Below are 23,703 nucleotides of genomic sequence, written 5' to 3'. Positions count from 1 at the left end.
CAAAATGGTAAAAGAAAAGAAAGAGAGAAAACAGCTAAGGAAGCACATGAGCACCAGAATTTCGTTTCAGTTTCCTCCCGTGTGTTTCATGAGTATGACTGTTGGTGGAAAGAGGCGGAGGCTGTGGCTGAGATCAGCCTGTGGTAAGGCTGTGACCATCTGACTAGATTCTTTCACTGGAAGTGGTTATTTCTTTCCATGTCATGTCACGTGTTTGTGATTTTTTAAATCTCCCTAAATTCAGTTGGATCCACAATTTAGTGTGTGAAATGGGTAATTAGGCTAATGGGTAATTAGGTAATTAAGCTAATGGGTAATTAGGTAATTCGGTACTTTGGGTCCAAATTAAACTGACACTGCTTTGCTAAGAAACTTTCAATCTTTTAAGACATAAACAAAGTACAAAAACAAGTTCAGAGTTTCCAAATGATTTGCCTCATAGTAGGGCAGGTAGAATGGCAGGATTCTCAGACTGGCTGCTCCCAACACAGAGTCATTTGGATAATTTATGTCTCCTGACCTCAGGAGATACACCCACATTGGCCTCCCAAAGTGCTAGGATTACAGGCATGAGCCAAAACAATTAGCCAGGTATGGTGGTGGGCGCCTGTAATCCTAGCTACTCGGGAGGCTGAGGCAGAAGAATCACTGGAACCCAAGAGGCAGAGGTTGTTGTGAACTGAGATCATGCCATTGCACTCCAGCCTGAGCAACAGAGCGAAACTCTCTCTCAAAAAAAGGGATAATTTATGCCTCATGTCTTCTAGCGTCCCTTCCATGCTAAACATTTGTGAACATAATCACACCTCAAACAAGCAAAATAATGTCTACACACCGCAGTGGCTAGGAATGGCATTGCACTGTGTTTGATAGCTGGTCTGAAGACTCTCCTTGACCAAACTCTAGTCAGATTCATCTGAGCTCTCTTCTCAATGAGGCCTATGACTTTGGGCTTCTGTTTCTGTCCTTAGAGTGGGTGCTAGAGTTAGCAAGAATCATACTAAGTCAGTTTGGAGAGAATGACCCACATTGACATCTGATCATCCTCCATATCTTATCAAATTCCTTATCCTCTACTCTCCATATCTGATCACAATGGCCTGCCTTCAGCAAGAATCTCATTAAGTGGGTTTAGCAGAAGCCTCCTATCCTTGATGGCTCTCTGAGTAATTTCCATCCACTGACCCACTCATTCTGCTCTTTACTCTAAATCCCTATGTGATTTACTATTTCCTGGGTCGAGCCTGGTCACTAAGAGGACCATTATGTTTAAAAAATAATTGAGTGCCCATATACATATACACATAAACACCTACCAACATAAATGCATACAAGCACACATACATGCATATAACACATACATGTATAGCAGGTACATATACATGCATGTACATAAACTAACATCTGAAAGACATGACAGTGAGGGGATATTTTATTAATCAGACCTCATATTTAAGTGTCTAGTTTATATTTTCTCAGAAAATAACGGAATATATTGAGAGAGGTACATGGATGGACTACAAGTATCTTAAATGTAGGCTGAATGACGGAAATCTCGAAGAAGACTCAAAGGCAGGATACCAAGATGTGTTTGGAGAAGGGGATGAGTTTTATAAACAATGTATGTAGAAGAATAGCCTTTTTAATTTTTAATGCATAAACACGTCTTTTAATGTTTGAATGCTTCTAAGGGTGGAGAATTATAACTCTTGTGCTTTGTTAAATGATTCACTTATTAATGTTCAAATACATCAAATGATTGACATTCCATTAACGCTAAATGTTCTGTATTTCTCCAGATGCTGACACAACATGTACACGGTTGTAAATCAAACTTTATTGACTTAAATTCAATTTCCCCAATTAATGACTCATTGAGTGAAATTTTTAATCTTCAGGACATTGATTGAGGTTATTTAATCTTCTTTACATTGTAAAATAACAAATACATTATACCAGATTTTCTTAAATGCTTCAAATCCTTTAAGAAATAAAACTCCCCAAATATCACAGTAATTAGCAACCTAATTATTAAACATACTAAAACTCTTTCAGAAAGTCTTAGTACCTGAATTCATTTGTTATATTTATTTTTAATTGACACATAATAATTTTACATATTTATGGTGTACAGGCTGATATTTCGAGAAATGTACACAATGTGTAGTGATCAAATCACAGTCATTAGCATGTTCATCTCCTTAGACATTCATAATTTTTCTGTATTGAAACAATTCAAAATCCTCTCTTCAGCCTGTTGGAAATATTCAATAAAGTATTGTTAACTGTAGTGAGCCTACGATGCCATAGAACACTAGAACTATTCCTCCTATCTACCTGTAATTTTGTAACTGTTAACCAACCCCTCCCCAAAATTGACATGGAGTTCAACCACCATCAGCAGCTCAGCCAGGAGGCCAGAGGGCTTGAAACCCCACTGAGGTCCCTCCCCCAGGTTCAGGCCTCCTCACCAGAAGCCCAGAAATCTCTGAGGTCCTGGAACGACCTGCTCCCTCTCCACTCCCCAGACTCACAGCCTCACTACATCTTTCTGAGTTGGGACTATTATGACCTATTCACCAGGCATTTCCACTGTCCTTGACTGTCCCCCAAAAGCCCAGGATTTCCCATGAACTCTCCCTTCCTCAGGGATCTCATACTCACAAGACACACAGGACTCCTTGCCTGCTTCCCTCCTGGGCTCTCCCACTTTCTAAATTCCTGTGCCTTCTACAGTCCTCAGCAAGGAAGAACACAAGTCTCATACAGCCTCAAGTTCACATGTGATCATGCTCTCATACCAGCCTATTCTAACTGCAATCTAAATCCCACTGGGACACTGCTCTGCAACCTCACGAACAGGGGCTTTTCCTCCCTAACATCCCTCATACTACCTAGAGGCTTTACTAGTCCCTGATCATTGCCATTGCCATCAAAGATAACCAAAGGAAGGGGAATTTGTTTGCAAAGTAAGTTTAGTCTCATTAAACTTGGCTTGATTATTTACATAAGTATAGCCAGAAGAGTGACTGACCACATGGGCTCTCTTTAAGTTTGTTTTGCCAGAACTTTTAATAAGAGATCTCACATTAAATTTTCAAAAGCCTCTCCAGGCTAGGAAGTCAAGGCAAGGACTTGTCATCAGACTTTGCCTGAATACATACAGATTTGGATGAATTCTTCTCTTCTTGAGGCCTCCCAAACCTCCTGAGGTTCTGGGGCCAACCAGGAGGTGACATCCCTTACTCACTTGTAAGAAAACCTTGGGAACCATATAAGGCAGTCATGTACTCAAGGCAGCAGGCCAGTATTTTTTCCAAGGATTTTTATTGGTTCTGTGAAGTCAACCTTAGTTCCTTAGAGTTGTACGCTTATATATGGAAAGATGACATTCCAGCCAATGTCTCAGTAATATAACCAGTGTTTCTACTTGCATCCTGTTACACAGAGAACAGATTCTTATTGACCTTATTGACCACATTCTTAAATAACCATATTGTAATAAAAATAAGAATATTCACCGATGGTTTCTAAACTCAGGAGGGATCAAGTAAGGAGAAAATGTAATTATTTTATTTTTGTTCACAGAGGTATACTTTGCCAATTGCTATAAGCTACACACAGTTTAAGATAAAAGAGAAAAAAAGTTTCTTTAAATTCGGTTGGGAAAAAACATTAAACAACCCAGCAATGTTTCAAGACAAAAAGTCGTAAAAAATTATCCTCATCATTTCATTCATTCCATTGTGATAAATACCTAGTTTTTGGTGAGTTTTTATCATGAATGGGTGTTAAATTTTGTCAAATGTCTTTTCTACATCTACTGAGGTGATCATATGGTTTTTTCCTTCATTCTGTTTATGTGATATATTTGCATATATTTTTATTTGCATATGTTAAAACATCCTTGAAGCCCTGGGATTAATCTCATTTGATCATGGTGCATCACCTTTTTTAATATGTTGTTGGATTCTATAACTGCAAGTATTTTGTTGAGGATTTTTGCGTCTATGTTTATCAGGGATACTGGCCTGTAATATGTCTTCTTTGTTGTGTCCTTGTTTGGTTGAGGCATCAGGGTAATGTCAGTCTCTTAGAAGAGTTTGGAAGAGCTCCCTTCTTTCCATTTTTTAAAGAATAGTTTGCGGGAAATTGGCATTAGTTCTTCTTGAAATGTTTTGTAGAATTCAGCAGTGAAACCGTCAGTCCTGGATTTTTTCTTTGATAGTAGACCTGTTATGACCGCTTCAACCTCTTTACTCATTATTGATCTGTTCAGATTTTCTTTCTCTTCTTCATTCAATCTTAGTAGTTTCTATGTGTCCAGGAATCCATCCATTTCTTCTAGGCTTTCCAATTTGTTGCCATATAAATGTTCCCAGTAGTTTCTGATTATCCTTTTTATTTAGGTGGTATCAGTTGTAATGTCTTCTTTTTCATCTTTGACTTTATTTATTTGAGTATTCTCTCTTTTTCTTAGTTAATCTGGCTAAAGTTAATCTTTTAAAAAAACAACCTTCATTTTACTGATCTTTTGTATTTTTAAGTCTGTAATTTTTACTGTGAGATTTGATCATCACTATTTATTTTCTTTTACTAATTTTGGGTTTAGTTTGTTCTTATTTTTCCAGTTGCTTGAGATGCATCATTAGATTGTTACTTCATACCTTCTTCAATTTCAACGTAGGCTTTTTTTTTCTATAACTTTCCCTCTAAGGATTGCTCTAGTTTTATTCCCTAAGGTTTGGTATGTTGTGTTTCCATTTTCATTTTTCTCAAAAAAAAATTTTATTTTCTCATTCAATTTCTTCATTGAGTCATTGGTAGTTCAGGAGCATGTTGTTTAATTTCCAATTATTTGTAGAGTTTCTAACGCTCCTCTTGTTATTGATTTCTAGTTTTATCCCATTATGTTCAGAAAAGACACTTGGCTTGATTTTGATGTTTTGAATTTGTTAAGACTTGCTTTGTGAGCTACCATATTACCTATCCTGGAGAATTTTCTATCTGTAGCTGAGAAGAATATTAATTCTGCAGTTGTTGGATGTTCTGTAAATGTCTGTTACTTCCATTTTCTCTAGATTAATATTTAAATTTGATCTTTCTTTGTTGATTATCTATTGATTTTCCTGGGTGATATGTCCAATGCTGAAAGTGGTGTACTGAAGACCCCCAATATTACTGTATTGTAGTTTATCTCTCCCTTTGTATCTAGTAACATTTGCTTTACATATTTAGGTATTTTGATATTGAGTCCATATATACTTATGAATATTAAATTCTCTTGTTTATTGACACTTTTATCATTATATAACGTCCCTGTTTGTGTCATTTTAGAGTTTTTTACTTGAATTCTGTCTTATGTACATACAGCTACTCCTGCCTTCTTTTGATATCCACTTGCTTTGGATTTCTTTTTGCATCCCTTCACTTTTTATCTATGTGTGTCTTTAAAGGTGTGGTGAGCTTCTTGTAGGCAGCATATAGTTGGGTCTTAATTTTTTAATCCATTCAGTTACTCTATGTTTTTTAGTTATAGAACTTAATCCGTAATCAATCATTATCACGACTGATAGGTAAGAAATGGTTTAGTTATAGAACTTAATCCGTAATCAATCATTATCACGATTGATAGGTAAGAAATGGTTACTGCCACATCATCACTTATTTTTTAGTTGATGTGCTGCTGGGCCTTTCTTCCTTTCTTCTCCCTACTCCCTGTCTCCTTTTGTGGTTAAGTGATTTTCTCTCAGTATGTTTGAATTTCTTGCCTTTTATTTTTAGTGTATTCATTAAAGATGTTTGCTCTGCAGTCACCAGGTGGCTTACAAAGAGCATCTCATAGTTATACGAGGTTATTTTGGACTGATAAAAACTTAATTTCTCTTTTTTTCTGAGATGGAGTCTCGCTCTGTCACCTAGGCTGGAGTGCAGTGGCACGATCTCTGCTCACTGCAAGCTCCACTTCCCGGGTTCACGCCATTGTCCTGCCTCAGCCTCCTCCTGAGTAGCTGAGACTACAGCCGCCCACCACCATACCCAGCTAATTTTTTGCATTTTTAGTAAAGATGGGGTTTCACCATGTTAGCCAGGATGGTCTCAATCTCCTGATCTCGAGATCCATCCACCTCAGCCTCCCAAAGTGCTTGGATTACAAGTGTGAGCCACTGTGCCTGGCCTAAAAACTTAATTTTTATTGTGAGTAAAGAGAAACAAAACCACGCTACATTTTAACTCCACCACTTCCTCACATAGATGTCACAATTTTCATTTTTATGTCAATTATCCCTTAATAAATTATTATTTGTATTTATTTTCTCTTATAACCTTTCTACTAAGGGTATAAGTGGTTTAAATTCCCTGATGACCATATTAAAGTATTCTGAATGTTTTTGGATACTTATTTTTACCTGTGGGTTTCATACCTCCAGATTTTTTTTTTCTATTGCAAATTAGTGTTCTTTTCTTTGCATTTGAAGAACTCCCTTTAGTTTTTCCTGTAAGGGAGGTCGGATTGCAGTGAATTCACTGAGTTTTTGTTTGTCTGATAATGTTTTTATCTCTTTGTTTCTGAAGGATACCTTTGCTGGGCAGAGTATTTTTGATTGCCAGTTTTTCCTCTTCAGCACTCTGAATATATCATCCTCCTCCCTCATGGTCTTTAGGGTTTCTGCTGGGAAGTCTGATTCCAGGTGTATTGAGATTTCCTTATGTGGTATTTATGTTTTTTCTCTTACTGCCTTCATGATCCTCTCTTTTTCTTTGATCTTCGAGTTTGATTATATATCTGTGGGCAGTTTTACTTGGGTTGAGTCTAATTGGTGACCTTTGACCTTCCTGTACCTAGATATTTGTATCTTTCTTTGGGTTTGGAAAGTTTAATGTTATTATTTCTCATGATAAAAGTTTTACCATTTTTTTTTATTCTCTAGGCCCTCTTGAATGCTAATGATAAATAAATTTGCTCTTTTGATGGTGTCCCATAAATCCCATAAGATTTCTTTGTTCTTTCTCATTTTTTTTTCTGCTCTGGCTATATATTCATATAGTCTGCCTTCAAGGTCACTGATTCTTTCTTCTGCTTAATCAATTCTGTTGTTGATGCCCTCTATTGCATTTTTAAAATTTCATTTACTGTACTTTTCAGCTTCAGGATATCCGTTCGATTTTTTATTATTATTTCAATTTCTCTTTTGAATTTATCTGATAAATTTCTGAATTGTTTCTCTGTGTTTCATTAACACTAGTTGAGTTTTCTGAAAACAGCTATTTTGAATTCTTTATGTGACAGATTACTTATCTGTATGTCTTTAGGTTCAGTTGCTGACTACTTGCTTTGTCCATTTGGGAGGATCTCTTTCCTAGGCAATTCTTATTTCTTACAGATGTGCATCTCTTTCTACACACTGATGAATTACATATTTTTTCCAGACTTTGTAGTCTCAGTTGATTTATCACCATGTTATTTCAGTGGGCTTGTTTAGAATTACGAAAAAATTGACTGTTACGTTCCATTTCAGCACTGGCAGATGCCTGAAACTCAGGATAAACATGAGTCTCATGATGGCTCCACTACTGATGTAGTGCAACCAGGGTGGGTCTATGGGAGAGCCACAGAGGGAACCTGGGCTTTGTGGGAGAGCTGATCAGGACACAGGCAAATGGGTACATCCTGGCCTGCAGGGAGCCTACTGACCTGTAGAGAGATTAATATCATCTATTCTCAGAAAGAGGAAAATATAATAGATGTAAGGTGCATATATTTATGTGGGCAGGAATGCATTGCTATGAAATGCCCCCCAAGTCCAGAAGTTCTGTGGAACATGATTCTCAAAAATGGCCTCTCTTGCTTGATGTCTCCTCTGGCAGGGATGGTGAACTGCTGCTAAGTTCTGAGTGCTGGCTCACTCCACCTGTTCTCTTTTTCCTAGCTGGCTTCAGGTAGTTCAGTCCATGAATAATCAGGCTGCACCCTGTGGGCCAATGCAAGCGCCAGTCTTCTAAAGAGGAACCTAAGATGACAAGCTGAATGTCTGCCTCTAGCTCACTGTTTCAAGTATACAAACCAAGAGTCCAGGGAGACTTTCCAGATGTGATACCTCAATGGCTTGGCATCTGGGCAAAGCTAGGGCCCAGAGACCACCTGGTGATGAACAGCTTGCCTGCGTTCCGGATGTGGATTCTGTCCTTTTCCCTCCACTCACTCACAGCATCAGCCCTCTCTTCCATGTCACAAGCAGGTGATAGACCCTAGTCATGTGATTCTGGCTCATCCACTTCTGGTGGCTCTCCAATTACCTACACACAGACACCCAGAGTATATGTGATTTAATTCACCTAACCAGTATCGAATAGCCAGTGTATTAGTCCATTTTCACACTGCTGACAAAGACATACCCGAGACTGGGAAGAAAAAGAGGTTTAAAGGACTTACGGTTCCACAAGGCTGGGGAGGCCTCACAATCATGGCGGAAGTCATGTAGTGGTGAGGACACTGGTCTGAGGTGGAACCTGTCCCCATCCCACAGGGGTGACCTGTCTGGAGCATAATGAGAGCCGGTGTCCCTAGTAAGATCAGAGATGAGGCTCCATGGGGCCTTCCTGGGTCCTGGGGTGATGTCACTGTGACAGTGATCATAACACTGAGCAGCACTGGATTCCTGTTGTCAGGCTCACACACAACGTTGCTGCTTTGATCTCCAGTGTATGTCCTTTCAGCCTGGAGGTCAGAAGGCTGAGGTCACATCCTAAGAGTGGCTCAATGAGGCGGGCTGGAGCTGGACTATGCTCTCCACCCCACTACTTACATCAGCAACAACACAGGGGCCGGGGCCAGGGGCTGCAGGAGGAAGCTCCCAGGTCGACTATTTACAGGGCCCTACTCTCTAGAGCAGAGAGCTTCCCTCCACCCATGGGTAAGTTTCCTCTTCTCAAATCCATTCACTGTGCAGTTCTATTGCCAAGAATCAAGTGTTTTCTCACTATTAAAGTAGCGGAAACCATTTTTTCTATGATCTAAAATTCAGTGTGGGTGAGCTAGAGAGCATGAAATGGGCACTTCCAGGATAGGTGATTCTGTACATGATGACTCGTTTATCAGAGAACCACACTTCAGCTAGCCCAGGAGCTTCCACTGGCTGTCTCTGTGTGTAGTCCTGAGGGGTGTTTGCACTCCTCAGTGTTATTCCTCAAGGAGAGAGCATTCTTGCAGTCAGGTGTGCTCAAGTGAGTAGCAAGACTAGGAGGCCTCTGGCTAAGTCCACAATGCTGGAAGGATTACCATCTAAACAGAAATGCGTACCTTGTTCCAAATCAAACTGCATGATTGGCTGACATGAGTATATCCAAATCCACACCAACACTTGAGAAAATGTACTTATGAAGCTATTTCAGGTAAAGAAATGCTCTCCCAAGTTAATTGAACCAGCAAAGCTGTTCTGGTTTACAAGAAACATTGCATTGTACGCAGCTTTGTCTGAAATAAGTATGATTATTACATTTAGCTGGTGCCTTAAAACTTGCAGATATTCAATAATTTGAACATAACTTAATGAAGAATGGGGATGGGTTGGAATGGGTAACCAACAATTTAGAAGGCCCTGAGCATTTGGCAGGATTTGAGAAGTCAACAAATATTCCTGTTGTTAGGGCATTGACTCTCTTCTCAAAGCCTCCCTTGATCCTGGGCCACATTCAGCTTCCGGGCCAGCTCCATCACACATTTCCTGGCGTGGAGGAAAAGGAAACCAGATGTGGTGATGGAGGATCCCACAGAGAACATCAAGTTCCCCACAGGGCACAGCCAGCACCCTCCTGCCATGAAGAGCCCCAGACACCAGAACCTCCCCTTCCCTCCTTATGCCTTTACATTTAAAGTTGCTCCCACATGCCAGTCCCCACATAGAAACCAGGTGAAACCACAGCACACATTTGCTTGAATTCCTGCTCCTGCTCACGCTGTGATAGAGTTTCTGCGAGCCATGGACCACTGGCTCTCATTATGCTCATCATCAGTGTCAAGGCCAACAGTGATGTCCCGTGACATCAGGTGCCCTTGATATGCTACAAGGAAAAGGACCCTTTATCTCTTTACCACCTTCCAAAACCCACAGCACACTTGTAAGCAAGAGAACAACATCAGACAAACCCAAATTGTAGAACATTCTACTAAATACAAGAACAATAGGTCTCAAAACTGTCACCGAAAACAAGGAAAGTATGGTAAAGTGTCACGGCCCAGAGGAAGCTAAGGAGACGTGAAGAACTCATGTCATGTGGAGAGCTGGATGGGGCTCAGGACAGGGATGGGACGTGAGCATCACCAAAGACCTCTGAATAAAATCGAGGCGTGGATTAATTTTAATGTATCAATATTGGTCCATTAGTTGTGACAAAGGCATTATGCAGTAAGCCTGCACAACATGGGCTACAGGTTCTTGGAAATTTGGCATTAAGTGAGACGATGTGTAAAGAAACCAAATTTTACCACAGGGGGATTGATAGCAACAAGGTTAACTTCCTCTGGTTTATTTCCGTCACAATGCATCAGTACACTTCTACATAAAAACCAAAGCACTTCTACTATTAAGTATTGCAATAAATGTCAGCTGTACACACTCTCAGGAAGATTAGTAAAACAAGTAAGATAAGTTTCACCCACTTATTCCACTTCAGGGCAGTGAGTGGTGGGAACCTGTCCCTGCAGCTCAGGGCACCACGTGGCCCCGAGCCTGGACAGGACACCGTTCTACAGCAGGACACACTCGCACACACCTATCCTCTCCACCTTCCTCCACCTTCAGCCCAGCATCTGTGTCCTTCCCCATCCACTCTCAATCCACTCTCAATGCCTTCCCTTCAAAGATCTGCTTGGAAAGCACCAGTCTTCCCAATGTCTCACTCCCTCCGTGGCAGAAGTTCCTCCTGGCTGCATCTAGTCAGCCATCTTGACTCACCTCCAAAGTCTTTTGAATTACCACTTTGGTTAAATTCGTAACTATCATTTTACAATGGCCTGTGATTCTGTTTTGATCAAATATTTTGAGCCTTTTAGTATCTATAACAAATGTTCTCAAAAATCAAAATCCTAAATCAAGTCTCTGACTTAGTCTTATTTCTGGAGCTTATTAAAGCTAAAAAAACTAATCACCATAAAGTTGTAGAAGCTTTTTCCAGCTTCCAGTCAGGCTATGAACTCCAGTATCACCACCTCCAGCCTGATAATTACATATATTGGAAGATAATCAGTTAAAGGACTCCCTCTAGACCCTTGAAAGGGTGTGAGAGACAACATGGTTTCGCCTGCCTTCGTGTGTCCCAGCCCATCCCTGTGGCTGCCTCTGTCCACCCCAGCTAGCCCACTGACTTTCCTTCCCAACTGTCTGCCCTGCCGACTTCTGGCCTCAGTGACAGATGCAAAGACAAGGCGACAGCCTCACATAGACCGTTTAACCAGCCCCACATTTGCATAAACTAAATGGTCATGTAACACTCTGTTGCCCAGACTGGTCTCAAACTCCTGGGCTCAACTGATCCACCCACCTTGACCTCCCAAGGTGCTAGGATTACAGGCGTGAGCCACAGTGCCCAGCCAAGAACGCTTTTTTGACTGGGTACCGTGGCACACACCTGTAGGCGCAACACTTTGGGAGGCCAAGGTGGGAGGGTGGCTTGAGGCCAGGAGGTTGAGACTGCAGTGAGCTCTGACGGCACCACCTCACTCCAGCATGGATGGCAGAGTGAGATCCTTTCTTAAAAAAAAACAAAAAAGCAAACTTGTTTTCTCTGCAGCCAGGCTCCATGACCAAACACAAACACAAACTTCCCCTCAAGAGGGTCCAGGAGGCGCTGGGCTGCAGGAGGGGCTTAGGGCCTCTTAGGGAATGGTAAGTGACCACCCAACCAGGCACTCAGCCCCAGGGACATATGCAGAGAGAGGCTGGGAGGACCCTTTCAGTGACTGGGGTTACAAACCCGAACCATAAGCCATTGCTGGCTCTGTGAGCGGACGCCCCCAGAAATCTCCCACTTAGTTGTTAACAGTCATCCACTCTTCACTTTGTCCTACTTTCAATCCCTAGAGGATGCCTTCCTTTCTCAGGCTCAGATCAACCTATCAGCTCCACTCTAGACCTGAACACACAACTCCTCCTTCTGTCTCCACCTGGAAATCTCATCAGAGCCTCACATTTATACGCCTGAAAATCAGGTCCTGCCCACCCACCTTCTTGCTCCACCTGATTCCTGCCCGGTCTCAGCCAGAGACCTTGCAGTCTCCTTTAACTCTCAAACCTACACATGTCATGTGAGCAAACCAACTGTGTTCTATGTGAGAAAGAACTGTTTCTTGGTGGTCCTGTGGTGTTTTGTTTGTTTGTTTCTTTGTTTTGAGATGGAGTCTCGCTTTGTCGCCCAGGCTGGAGTGCAGTGGTGTGATCTCGGCTCACTGCAAGCTCTGCCTCCCGGGTTCATGCCATTCTCCTGCCTCAGCCTCCCGAGTAGCTGGGACTACACAGGCGCCGCCACCACGCCCGGCTAATTTTTTGTATTTTTAGTAGATACAGGGTTTCACTGTGTTAGCCAGGATAGTCTCGATCCCCTGACCTCGTGATCCACCCGCCTCAGCTTCCCAAAGTGCTGGGATTACAGGCTCGAGCCACCATGCCAGGCTTCTCCTGCCGTTTTATTAGTCTAAAGGCAAAATGTTGGCAGAGCTGGTTCCTTCCAAACCCTAGGAGGGAGATTCTGTTTTCACCCCTTTTCCTGATTCTAGAACCCATATTCCTTGTTCTGCACCCCCTTCTTCCATCTTCAAAGGCCGTCCTCTCATCTCTGTGTCCCTCGTCACATCACCCTTCCTCTGACTCGGGCTCTCCTGCTTCCACTTATAAGCACCCTTGTGATTAATCGTACCCACCCAGATAACGTGGGGTCGCATTCTCCCCTCTCCAGACCAACGTAATCACATCTACAAAGTTCCTTGTGCCATACGAGGTCACAAATCCACACGTTCTGGGAGTTCGAATGTAAACATCTGGGGGTGGGTTATTCAGCCACCCACAAGCACTGCTCCCCACTGGCCACACACTGCACAGCCGAGATCTTGCATGTAAAGCACACTCAGCAGCAGCAGCTTCAGCAAAAACTGTATGCTCCACTCTCCTGCCATTTGTATCTGGAATTTGTTTTCACTATCGTTGTAGAAAGAGTGGTATTGTAAAATGAAAGATGGATTATTTTCTTCCTAGAGCACTTTGGCAATCTATCCAACATTATTTATCCCCTTCTGAGTGTCAAGTGTGAGGTCATTCTTTCATTGAGAGCTCAAGGCCTACAATTAGGATAATGCATATTGGATTCTTTCACACATCAGAAAGTTCTCCTTTCTTAAAATCTGTTCTTGAATTATTCATTCTTCTCTAGCTTTTATTGATCGATTTTATAATTTTAGAAAAATCAGAAAGCAACTGAAGTAGCTGTTGTCTCTACAGGTTTATCTCCCTCTTTGGGGCCTTCAGAATGCCGTGACATGCTTTTTCCTTGCTCATCACATGGTTTCTATGTGTGAGACCTCATCACAGGAACTGCGGTCCCCCGGGAGCAGGCACCTGTGGATGGCGCCTTGCTCCTGGCTGCTGGGACCCATGTGCTGCCAGTGGCACTCCACGACGGCGATTTCCCAGCTCAGCGTCGCAGCTCCAGATGGTGGGTAAGACCCTAGGACCACTCTGTGAACAGCGGGGGTTTGGGGTTTGCTCTTCTACCATGTCCAGGGCTGCTCTTCATGAGAGAATGTTTCTCACCTGGCATCATGGCTGAAGCCAGCTTGGAACCTTTCTAGCCGTATGGGGAGTATGTGAGTGAAACAGATGTTAATTAGCTCAGTGGAGCCACTCCCCTGTGTAGACAAGTTTCAAAACATTATGCTGCACAAAATAAATACAGGCCATTTGTATGTGTCAATCAAAAAAGAAACTAATTATTATTTTTTTTTTTTAAGAAAAAACCTCTCTACTCAAGCAGAAAGCTCAGCTCCAGTCTCACAAGTCACACAAGGCTGCTCCTGTCCTGTGTATGTTAAACCTACCTCAGAACTGCGAGGGGCATTCAGGTTTCATTCTCAGTTCAAATGCACTATTTAATTGTGTCTATTCCAAGCACCTGTCAACATCCAGCTCTTTTTTTCAGGCTCATTCATTATTTAAAACATGTATAATTTTTCACCCAACATTCTAACACATGTAGTACTGTAGAGAATCCTTCCCTAGGAGGATCCACAGCATTAGAAAATAATTAAGAAGTCCAATATTTACAAGAAGGAAAAAGCAAAGAGGAGATCAAAAAATGGGCAACTTCTAGAAACAGAAAACCCCCATGAGTATGAAGAGAAATCGCTGGCACACGTGTGACTAGTTACTTGATGCTTATAGTGATGTCTCGGAAAATAACATGAAATACTTATCATCTGTTTCTCACTCATGTAATTCAAAAGATTAGAGAGAAGATGATTTGAAATATTCTTAAGTTTGTAGGAAAGAAGCTACTTCCACATGGATAATTGCATGTATTTTGATACAGCCATTATTAAGAACTATCTAAGAGGGTCCATTAAAAATAAAATTTCTTGGCCGGGCACGGTGGCTCACGCCTGTATCCCAGCACTTTGGGAGGCCGAGGCAGGTGGATCACCTGAGGTCAGGAGTTCAAAACCAGTCTGGCCAACATGATGAAACCCTGTCTCTACCAAAAACACAAAAATTAGCTGGGCGTGGTGGTGTGCACCTGTTGCCTGAGATACTTGTGAGGCTGAGGCAGGATAATCGTTTGAACCCAAGAGGTGTAGGTTGCAGTGAGCTGAGATCACATCACTGCACTCCAGGCTGAGTGACAGTGAGACGCTGTCTCAAAAATATTAAAATAAAATTTCTCATTCCTATTACAGAGTAATTTAATTCATTAATGCCCTGCCCTGTTACAAAACTCATTTGTAAAACACGAATTATAATTGTGAAAAAATGGCAATTGATACTAATTTTAAATTCTAAAACAGGGCACCCATATTAAAGAGTATTTTGCAGTAAGAGAATTAGCTATAACATTTTGTAATAAGGTGGAGAAAACATTCTTCAGCTTATAATGGTTGGTGAGAAGAAAGTTTCCAGCACAGTAGATGGACCCTAAGAACTTTTGTTGAAATAATAAGACAAAAAGATATACAAAGAGATGGGCCAGATGAAGGGAGATGGAGAGAGAGATAGAGACAGAAATGAGAGACGCAAGTCTGCTTTGTTTATTCTAACATAAAGGCAGTGGTGAGTCATCAATGTATTTAGAGTTTGCACAATCACTATGGAACACAGACAGACACACAGGGTAAGAGGAGAAATACAGGGCGGCAGCTTGCCCTTGGACTGTTCTCAGTTCCTCAAAACATAGCAGCTTTGCCCAACCTAAGGGAACTTTCAGCAGCTGCTCTTCTGCCATAGGCCCCTTTCCTGCCCTGTTTTCACATGGCTGACTGTTTCTGCTCCTGCAGGTCTTAGCTCATCAGACAGGCCTTTATTACCTCTGTGTCAACAGCGGGAGCTTCCATTACTCTCTAGCATGACACTCCCCCTCCTCTTTTAGGAAACTTAACGTGTCAGTGAGTTTGCCATCAGCCTTCTCCCCACAGTGTTAACAGTGGTGAGGAAGCCAGCCTGTTGCACCTTGCCCCTCCCATGATTCCAACACCAAGTTCAGACTTGTCACATGGAACTTATCCTTGCTTGTTGGCAGCACACACAGATGGACCCAACCATGGATTAGTGGATGGGTGGGTGGATGGATGGATGGATGGATGGATGACTGAGTAGATACGTGGATGGAAGAGTGAAAAGATAGATGGATGCATGTATGGATGGATGGGTAGGTTGATGGATGTGTGGGCGGGTGGATGGGTGGGTGAGTGGATGGATGGGTGGGTAGGTGGGTGGCAACATGCATGGATGAGTACATGGATAGATAAGTGAGTGGATGGGTGAATGGATGGATGGACGGATGGATGGATGAATGGGTAGGTGAAGGGATGGATGTATTAGAGTGGGTAGTTAGGCAAGCATAAGCTGATAGTCAAGTGGTTGTTAAACTGCCTCTCTAAAATAATAATTGGTCTCAGCCGGGCACGGTGGCTCACGCCTGTAACCCCAGCACTTTGGGAGGCTGAGGCTGGTGGATCACAAGGTCAAGAGATCAAGACCATCCTGGCCAACATGGTGAAACCCTGTCTCTACTAAAAATACAAAAATTAGCTGGGTGGGGTGGCATGCATCTGTAGTTCCAGCTACTCGGGAGGCTGAGGCAGGAGAATTGCTTGAACCTGGGAGGCAGAGGTTGCAGTGAGCCAAGATTGCGCCACTGCACTCCAGCCTGGTGACAGAGCAAAGCTCTGTCTCAAGTAATAATAATAATAATAGTATTAATAATAATAATAATAATAATTGAGCTCAGCCAGCACCAAGAAAAGGCAGTCTCCCAATAGATAGAGAACACCTGAAACTGGTAATCAGCAGCTTCCCAATAAGTTCTTGGGAGTTGGGTGAGTGGCGTCAAGCATAGGCACTAAGAGGCAAAATGGCAGAGTTTAACTGATATATGATCTTCCTCTAGGAACACTCTACTAATAAGAGAAAAACACCTCAAATGAGCATGTGCACAACTTCAGTAAACCCACTGCGTATGCAGCCCCTCCCAAGTGCTGGCAGGCCACTGTACATGTGGACAGCCCACCCCAAGGGAAGAATCAAGGGAGAAGAAATACAAATCCCAGAACTATGCCAATGTGTAAAACCCCAATTCAAGGGCTGGACAGAGCACTTAGATCTCTCAAGTCACCCACTTAGGCCTCTTCCAAGTGTACTTTACTTCCTTTCATTCCCACTCTAAAACTTTTTAATAAACGTTTACTCCTGCTCTAAAACTTGTCTGGGTCTCTCACTCTTCTGTATGTCCCTCGGCCAAATTCTTTCTTCCAAGGAGGCGGCAATTAAGTTGCTGCAGACCTCTACGGATTCGCTGCTGCTAACAGATGGGTGGATGGGTGGACAGATGCATAAATTAGTGGATGGATGGTTGGATGTGTGGGTGGGTGGGTGGATTGGGGGATGGCTGGATGAATGGATGGCTGGGTGGGTGGATGGATGCATGGATAAGTGATGGATGGATGGATGGGTGAATGGATGGGTGGGTGTGTGTGTGGATGGGTGGATGGGAAACCCCTTTAATTGATTACAGGGCTCAGTGTGTGCTTCAACATCGTGATGCCATCATCACATTGTTCCCTGTGTGACGCAGTTGGGGAGGAGAGTGTACCGGGGGGCAGGAATGACTTTTCTCCAGAATCAACCTCTCCCACCCTGCAGCCTGGGCTGTGCAGGCCACACTGGAGAAGGCGGGGTCGACTACTCCTAAATGTTGTTGTGTCCAATGGCTTGTTGACGTTGATGTAGGAATGAGGCTACATCTCCACCACAGATGGAACTGTTTGGGTCCCCAAAGCAGAAAGCCTCTTCTGTTGAAGGTGCTGAAGTTTCCATCTTCTTCTGCTTATATGGAAGCTCATGCATCCCTCGGGTGGCAGGGGTCAGGTTCCCGTCCGCACTGAGCTCCTCTCTGACATGCTTTGGACAAAAGTGTGAGACACGCAAGATTGCGGCAGGAAGTCCACCTGTGGGGATGCTGCGACTTCTCCAGCAAGAACGCGATCTGCTCATTGACCATCACCACACATAACCAATTAAGTGTCCCATTTTTAATAACATGTCATTGTTTCACAGAGTATTCTCTTAAAGCGTGTAAGTTGACTGTAGTTATTATTTTTTACTTCTGCTACTAATTTACTCATAATTAGGCACAATTTACACTTAAGACATTTCTTAATAGTTTTCTCTTCCTTAAGGTGAACTGTAGTCAGACGACGCACTTATCAATTGTCTCTAGCTCTTGTCAGAAAAAAATATAGATGTGTGTGTGTGTGTGTGTGTGTCTTGGCCTTTGCAATGATGAATTAAGATGTGCACTGAGAAGGCGTTCACTTTATTTGACGTTAAGGAAGTACCAAGAAGACCCTCTCCACAGACCCTGGGAAAGCCAGCAGCTGCACCTGAGGCTGTGCCAGGCAGGGAACAAGGAGGCAGCACCACCTGCTGGGCAGGGATAATGCCCTCCCAGTCCCTGCCACTTGTCTGCAGAGGCACAAGGAGCCACCCCTTCTCCTGGGCTGATGAGATTGCTCCCGTATATGCCAAATTAGGGTTGTGTGTCTGAGGCTCTCCCTAGACTCTCAGCTCCTTCCTACTCCTGCAAAGTGAAGTAAACAATGCCAAGCGTTCCCGGAGGCCTCTCTTCCCCTGGAGAGTTTGGATTCCCTTCAATGGTCTCCACTACCCAGCCCTCACTCCATGTCCTCCTTTTCTCCCTAAAGCGGTGCCCAGTCTGATTCCACTGTGGCAGGGATAACGAGGGCCCTGGACATGAGGGGAGAGAAGTTTCTACCTGAGTCACAGCAGTGGCTGCCCTGCAGACTCCTGAAGACGCAAGACACATTTCCATCCCAGAGACCCAGTGAAATGCAACCTCAGCCTAGAGACAGCCTGTTAGTTTTTCTTGTTCTGTCCTGGAGAGGCCAGTGGGAAAGTCGTGCCCCTTGTTGAGGAGAACATGAGATTTCTGTGTGTCATCCTCTGCCTGACGGCTGTACCTCCATGTGACTGAGAGATTTCAGAACTGGGGCTTTGGGCTATGATGTCTGTTTGTGACTCATCTCTTTGCTTCTTGTCCCTGAGCGTCCTGCACCAGGTACAGCTACTAGAGCCATGCCCAGGGCTGGTGAGGTCCTCACGGACCTCTGGGCCTGAACCCAGCAGCACTCTGGGAAGGCGCTGGGGCACCTCAGCTCCAGGCGCAGCACACACTTCAGCCCACCCTTCCAGGCCAGCTCTCCATCTGCAGAGACACATCCAAGGCCCAGTTATCTCTGCAGTTGAGTTCCGTGATGGCCAAGGGCACGGCCACATATTCCCGTGGGAGGCACAGAATGGGGATCCCAGTGTGAGCCCAGACACAAACCTCCCTGCAGGGAAGCACAGGACCACCAGGCGGCGCTCCAGACCACAGAGCGGCCCCAGAAGCGGGGGCTTGAGTCCGCGTTGAGTCAGGTCATCGGTTTTATTTTCCCTGAGCAAACTGCACCTCTCACCTTCGGAGCTGTTGCTTTTTTGTTTATTTATTTATTTATTTTTTGAGAAGGAGTCTCGCTCTGTCGCCCAGGCTGGAGTGCAGCGGCGCGATCTCGGCTCACTGCAAGCTCCGCCCCCGGGTTCCCGCCATTCTCCTGCCTCAGCCTCCCGAGTAGCTGGGACCACAGGCGGCGCCACCTCGCCCGGCTAGTTTTTTGTATTTTTAGTAGAGACGGGGTTTCACCGTGTTATCCAGGATGGTCTCGATCTCCTGACCTCGTGATCCGCCCGCCTCGGCCTCCCAAAGTGCTGGGATTACAGGCTTGAGCCACCGCGCCCGGCCANCCCGCCTCGGCCTCCCAAAGTGCTGGGATTACAGGCTTGAGCCACCGCGCCCGGCCAGAGTTGTTGTTGTTTTTTTAAATCACCATGTAGAGAAAGTCATTCCTTGCCTCTTGCTAACTAATTTAAATATTGAGGAGTGCTTCCTGCTTCCTTGGGCCTCTGCTTGTAGAAACACTGCAATTGTAAGGCGGCACGTGGGAAGTCCCCGCTCAGTAACCGGGACCTGCTGTTGTGGCCCTGGCAAGAGGGCCTCGGCCGCAGCAACAGAGGTCCAGGCTGTAACCTAACACAAAAAGAATCTCGGTGTAACTGTCCTGCAGTTGGGTTTGTGATCAGTTTGACACTTTGTCTTTAACAGGTTCTAAGAAAAAATTTTAATGCCGGTTCAAGCTATGTGGGTAAAATGCGCTTACCCACATTCCTTAAACAAACAGAACACTGAGGTGGAAATGTTTTTAAAAAGTAGTTTTCAGACATTTGGAAACAAGCATCACAGGATGGTAACCCCTGAGAAAAGAAAAACAAACTAACGAATCCTGCTATTGCCTGAAAGCAGCTGCCAGGACCCAGGGAAAGGCTCGGTGAGCTGAGCGCACGGAGAGCAGAGTTCAAGGCAGCAGCGGCCTGTGGGGAGGAGCACTAGGGAGCAGGCTGCTGTGCAGCCAGGATGGGCAGGGGGCGCGGGGAAGAGCAGCTGGAGACTTGCAGCAGACAGGGGGATCCCTGAAGTTTGGGGCTGATAACTGACCTATGCCTGCATGAAAGGAAACTACTCAACATCACGGGGAAATCACCAGAAACCTGTGGACCCAAAACTACAGAGTCTACACAAGGAAAGCATTGTTTGTGTTGCTCCCAGCCAGGGTGAAAAGATCTTGAGATATATAAAGCTTCAAGCAATCTTCCGAAGTAATCTCGTGAGTAGCGGTGCCACATTAATTCAGGACTAAAGGCTGCTGTGAACTGAACCCAAGAAATGCTTAAAGTGTAGCCTGGAGCCCGGGTGCAATGGCTCACACCTGTAATCCCAGCACTGTGAGAGGCCGAGGCAGGTGGATCACTTGAGGTCAGGATTTGAGACCAGCCTGGCCAACACGGCAAAACCTGTCTCTACTAAAAATACAAAAATTAGTTGGGCGTGGTGGCAGACGCCTGTAATCACCCCCGACCTGGACTCTCCCTCGATACATGGGAATTACAATTCGAGATGAGATTGGGGTGGGGACACAGAGCCAAACCATATCACATAGGAACCTAAAGGATAATAAAGTAGGAAAACTTCCCACATCAGTAACCCTTTAGTAACCCTTTATCAGGTGGTAATTCCAATCTGCAAAATAAAATGGTGTGATTTTACTAAGATAACAGAATCTTCTCTACAGAATGATTTTCTGGTGCAAAAGCTCCCCACCACCACCGTGAAATCCATATGACCATTTCCCATTTGTGTGAAGTCCTCAAGTTAGAATGGGTACTTCTGAAGGTCAAAAATCCCTTTGCTCACGCTACATGGTCTGGACGAGACGTAAGAATTATTAGCTAATAGACATGCAACAACTTTTGTGTGAAAGATGTTATAAGACATTTAAAGTACTTGCTCATGATTACTAAGCATTCATTGTATCATTGGAGCACATGTACTTATATACTCTGGAGAAATTCCAGTAATGGAATTGCTGGGTTGAACAGGATTTTGATTTGGATTAAACTATAGATTTGATTTAGGGAAAACTGGCATCTTAATCACACTGAGTTTTCCGATCCATGCATCCAGTTTGTGTGTATCTCTTCATGCGCTCACAGCCTCTGAGCAATGTTTTCCAATTTTCAGTGTAAAGATCTCCACATCGTTTGATATTTCTTCTAAGGTATATCCTGATTGCTTTTTATGTCTTCACAAGTTTTTTCCTTTCAAAATTAATTTTCCAATTGTTTGGTGCTTATATGCTCAAATTCTTAGTTTGAGCAGTCTCTGTTTTTGTTTTGGGGAATTTTTTTTTTTTTTTCAGATTCTTTAAGATTTTCTGTGTCTACAACCATGTAATCTCTGAACAGAGACAGTTTTGCTTTTACCTTTCAACTTGAGGTAGGCTTTCCGGGTAGTTCCAGGACCTGGAGACACTGAGTGGGTGGTGTGAGTAGCTGTAGAATGCCTTGGAGAGGACACTCTCACGGGGACTGTGGCCGCAGCTCAACTGTGACCGTTCTTATAGCCCCAGCAACTGCGGCCACTATTCTTATCCAATTTCCAAAGCCACACCACAGGCCCTGTCAAGAATGAGGGGTGGAGGCTATTCCCTCTCCTGGGCACATCATCATTCCTAAGCCCCACGATGTGGGCCCCATGGGACACACCCCTCTGTCTGTCCAGACCTCAGTCCCACCTCCTCATCCTGCACCAGAACTCTTCAGAGCCCAGTGCATGAAATGGGCTACCAAGGAAATGAGGGTAGGTTCCTGAGAGGAAACTGGCCTTGCATCTGAGAGCTAGGAGTCTGCTAATTCACCTGGCAGCCCTGGGCAGCCCGCTGTGGCGACAGTCCACCCCGTGCCCATCAGTGCCTCCTTCCTGTGCAAGCCTGGACCTTGCCCTGGGCTCAGGATGGGCTGTAGACTGAGAATGCAGGTGGGAAAGTCTTTGTCTATCAGGGTCATAGTCAGACCCTACAGTGAGTCAGGAAAAGGCCTGTGGAGGTGGGGATGAGGACAATGGGTCTACCATCGACAGGAGGACACAGGTTCGACCCCTTGCAGAGGCACAGCCCCACATTGCTGGGAGGCAGCCACACTCACTGCCTTGCCCTCTCCTCACACAGTGCAGGGTTTCCACGTTCACAGTCCCAGCCAGTCACCAGGAATGCCCTGGGAGCTGCCTTTCCCCAGCGTACTCTGAGCCCTCTGCCCTGACTGTGCAGTGAGCTCCATGCCCAGGAGACAGCCACTCATGGTCCTCTGGAAAGCAGCTGACCTACCATGCCCTGGAACCACAAACCCCCACAAATCAGCCAGCCTGCGTGGCCCTTGGATATGGTGAGAAGTGGTGGCACCCCTGTTCCCACACCCCAGATGCAATATCTGTGGGTGACACAAGTGAGCACTGAGGAGTAGAGGGTAGAACTGCAGACCCCGAGAACCACAGGAACTAGGGTGTTACACTTCAGGGCCACATATGGAGAAAGTGTCACCGGACAGAAACAGGCCCCTCCTAGACGCTGTGTGCGCCACGGTCACCTGTCATTAGCCCTCACTCCTGCAGATTCATGATTGAGGCTATTAAAAAAAAAAAAAAAGAGCTCCTACTCACCCATCCAACCCCATCCTGGGGCGTTTCCACCACCCTGGGGGTTTGGGATGAGCTGCCCTTGTCCATTGTGCTCTGTGGACCTCCCTTTAGAAGCTCACAGCTCCCTGCACTCAGCTCCATCCTGTCCCACCACATGGAAGCAAAATCCGTCTCCCTTCCACTGCAGGCTTTTCCAGGACCAGGATGCTGACCTGCTGCCCTTCACTCCCAAAGCAGTGGGACTGCCTGGGGTGGTGTGGGTGTGGAGCCTTCTTTCTCTAGGGACCTGGCACCTGGCCCCAGGAGCACAGGGATGGTGCATCTGTCTTAGGGATGCCTCCTCATGCCTGGGGGTGGAGCAGAGTATCATCGGCCCTCAGGGTTTGTTGCATCAGTGAATGAATGGTGAATAAATGAAGGGGATCTAATCCATTAAAAAGGGTATATAGACTTTGGTTGGTGTAAGATGCCAAATGCTGGAATTCCAGAGTCATCACACCCGGGGGTCCTGCCTCTGAACTCCTCTTTTGGGTCCAATCTGCTGAAGAAAATGGCTTTAGGGAAACCCAGTTGTAGACGTGAGGGCTCCTGCTCTTCAATGGACCATCTCCATCCCGGGGCCTTATATCGGCAGGTGGTGCACACAAGCAAATGCCGGGGTGTGGTTTCCTGTTTAAATGCAGCCTCCCCCGCTGCAGAACTGCAGAGCCTGCTGAATTCCGGCTAACCAGGGCAGTCAGCAGAGCTCCAGACAATGTCTGTCTCCTTCCTCATCATCCTCCCCGTGCTGGGCCTCCCATGGGGTCAGTGTCAGGGCGATGCCGTATTCACAGCAGCATTCACAGAGTGAGGGGTGTTTAA

At 44.7% G+C, this 23,703-nt stretch overlaps 2 gene segments (V, D, J or C); both read left to right on the top strand.

Annotated features, from left to right (window-relative positions):
• Nucleotides 1-23,703, top strand: part of LOC112628818 — a 1,133,279-nt gene that overhangs the window by 954,444 nt on the left and 155,132 nt on the right. The window contains 1 exon segment of the C gene segment in view: nt 20,692-20,697. Within this exon segment, the coding sequence occupies nt 20,692-20,697 (6 nt within the window).
• The window catches only part of LOC112628814, a 69,465-nt gene continuing 69,310 nt past the window's right edge, over nt 23,549-23,703 (top strand). The window contains 1 exon segment of the C gene segment in view: nt 23,549-23,645. Coding sequence covers nt 23,597-23,645 — 49 coding nt within the window.

This window comes from Theropithecus gelada, chromosome 7b (assembly GCF_003255815.1).
Source record: "Theropithecus gelada isolate Dixy chromosome 7b, Tgel_1.0, whole genome shotgun sequence".
Taxonomy (NCBI): domain Eukaryota; kingdom Metazoa; phylum Chordata; class Mammalia; order Primates; family Cercopithecidae; genus Theropithecus; species Theropithecus gelada.
Note: the sequence above shows the minus strand (reverse complement) of the source record. Positions and strands in the feature narration are given on the sequence as shown.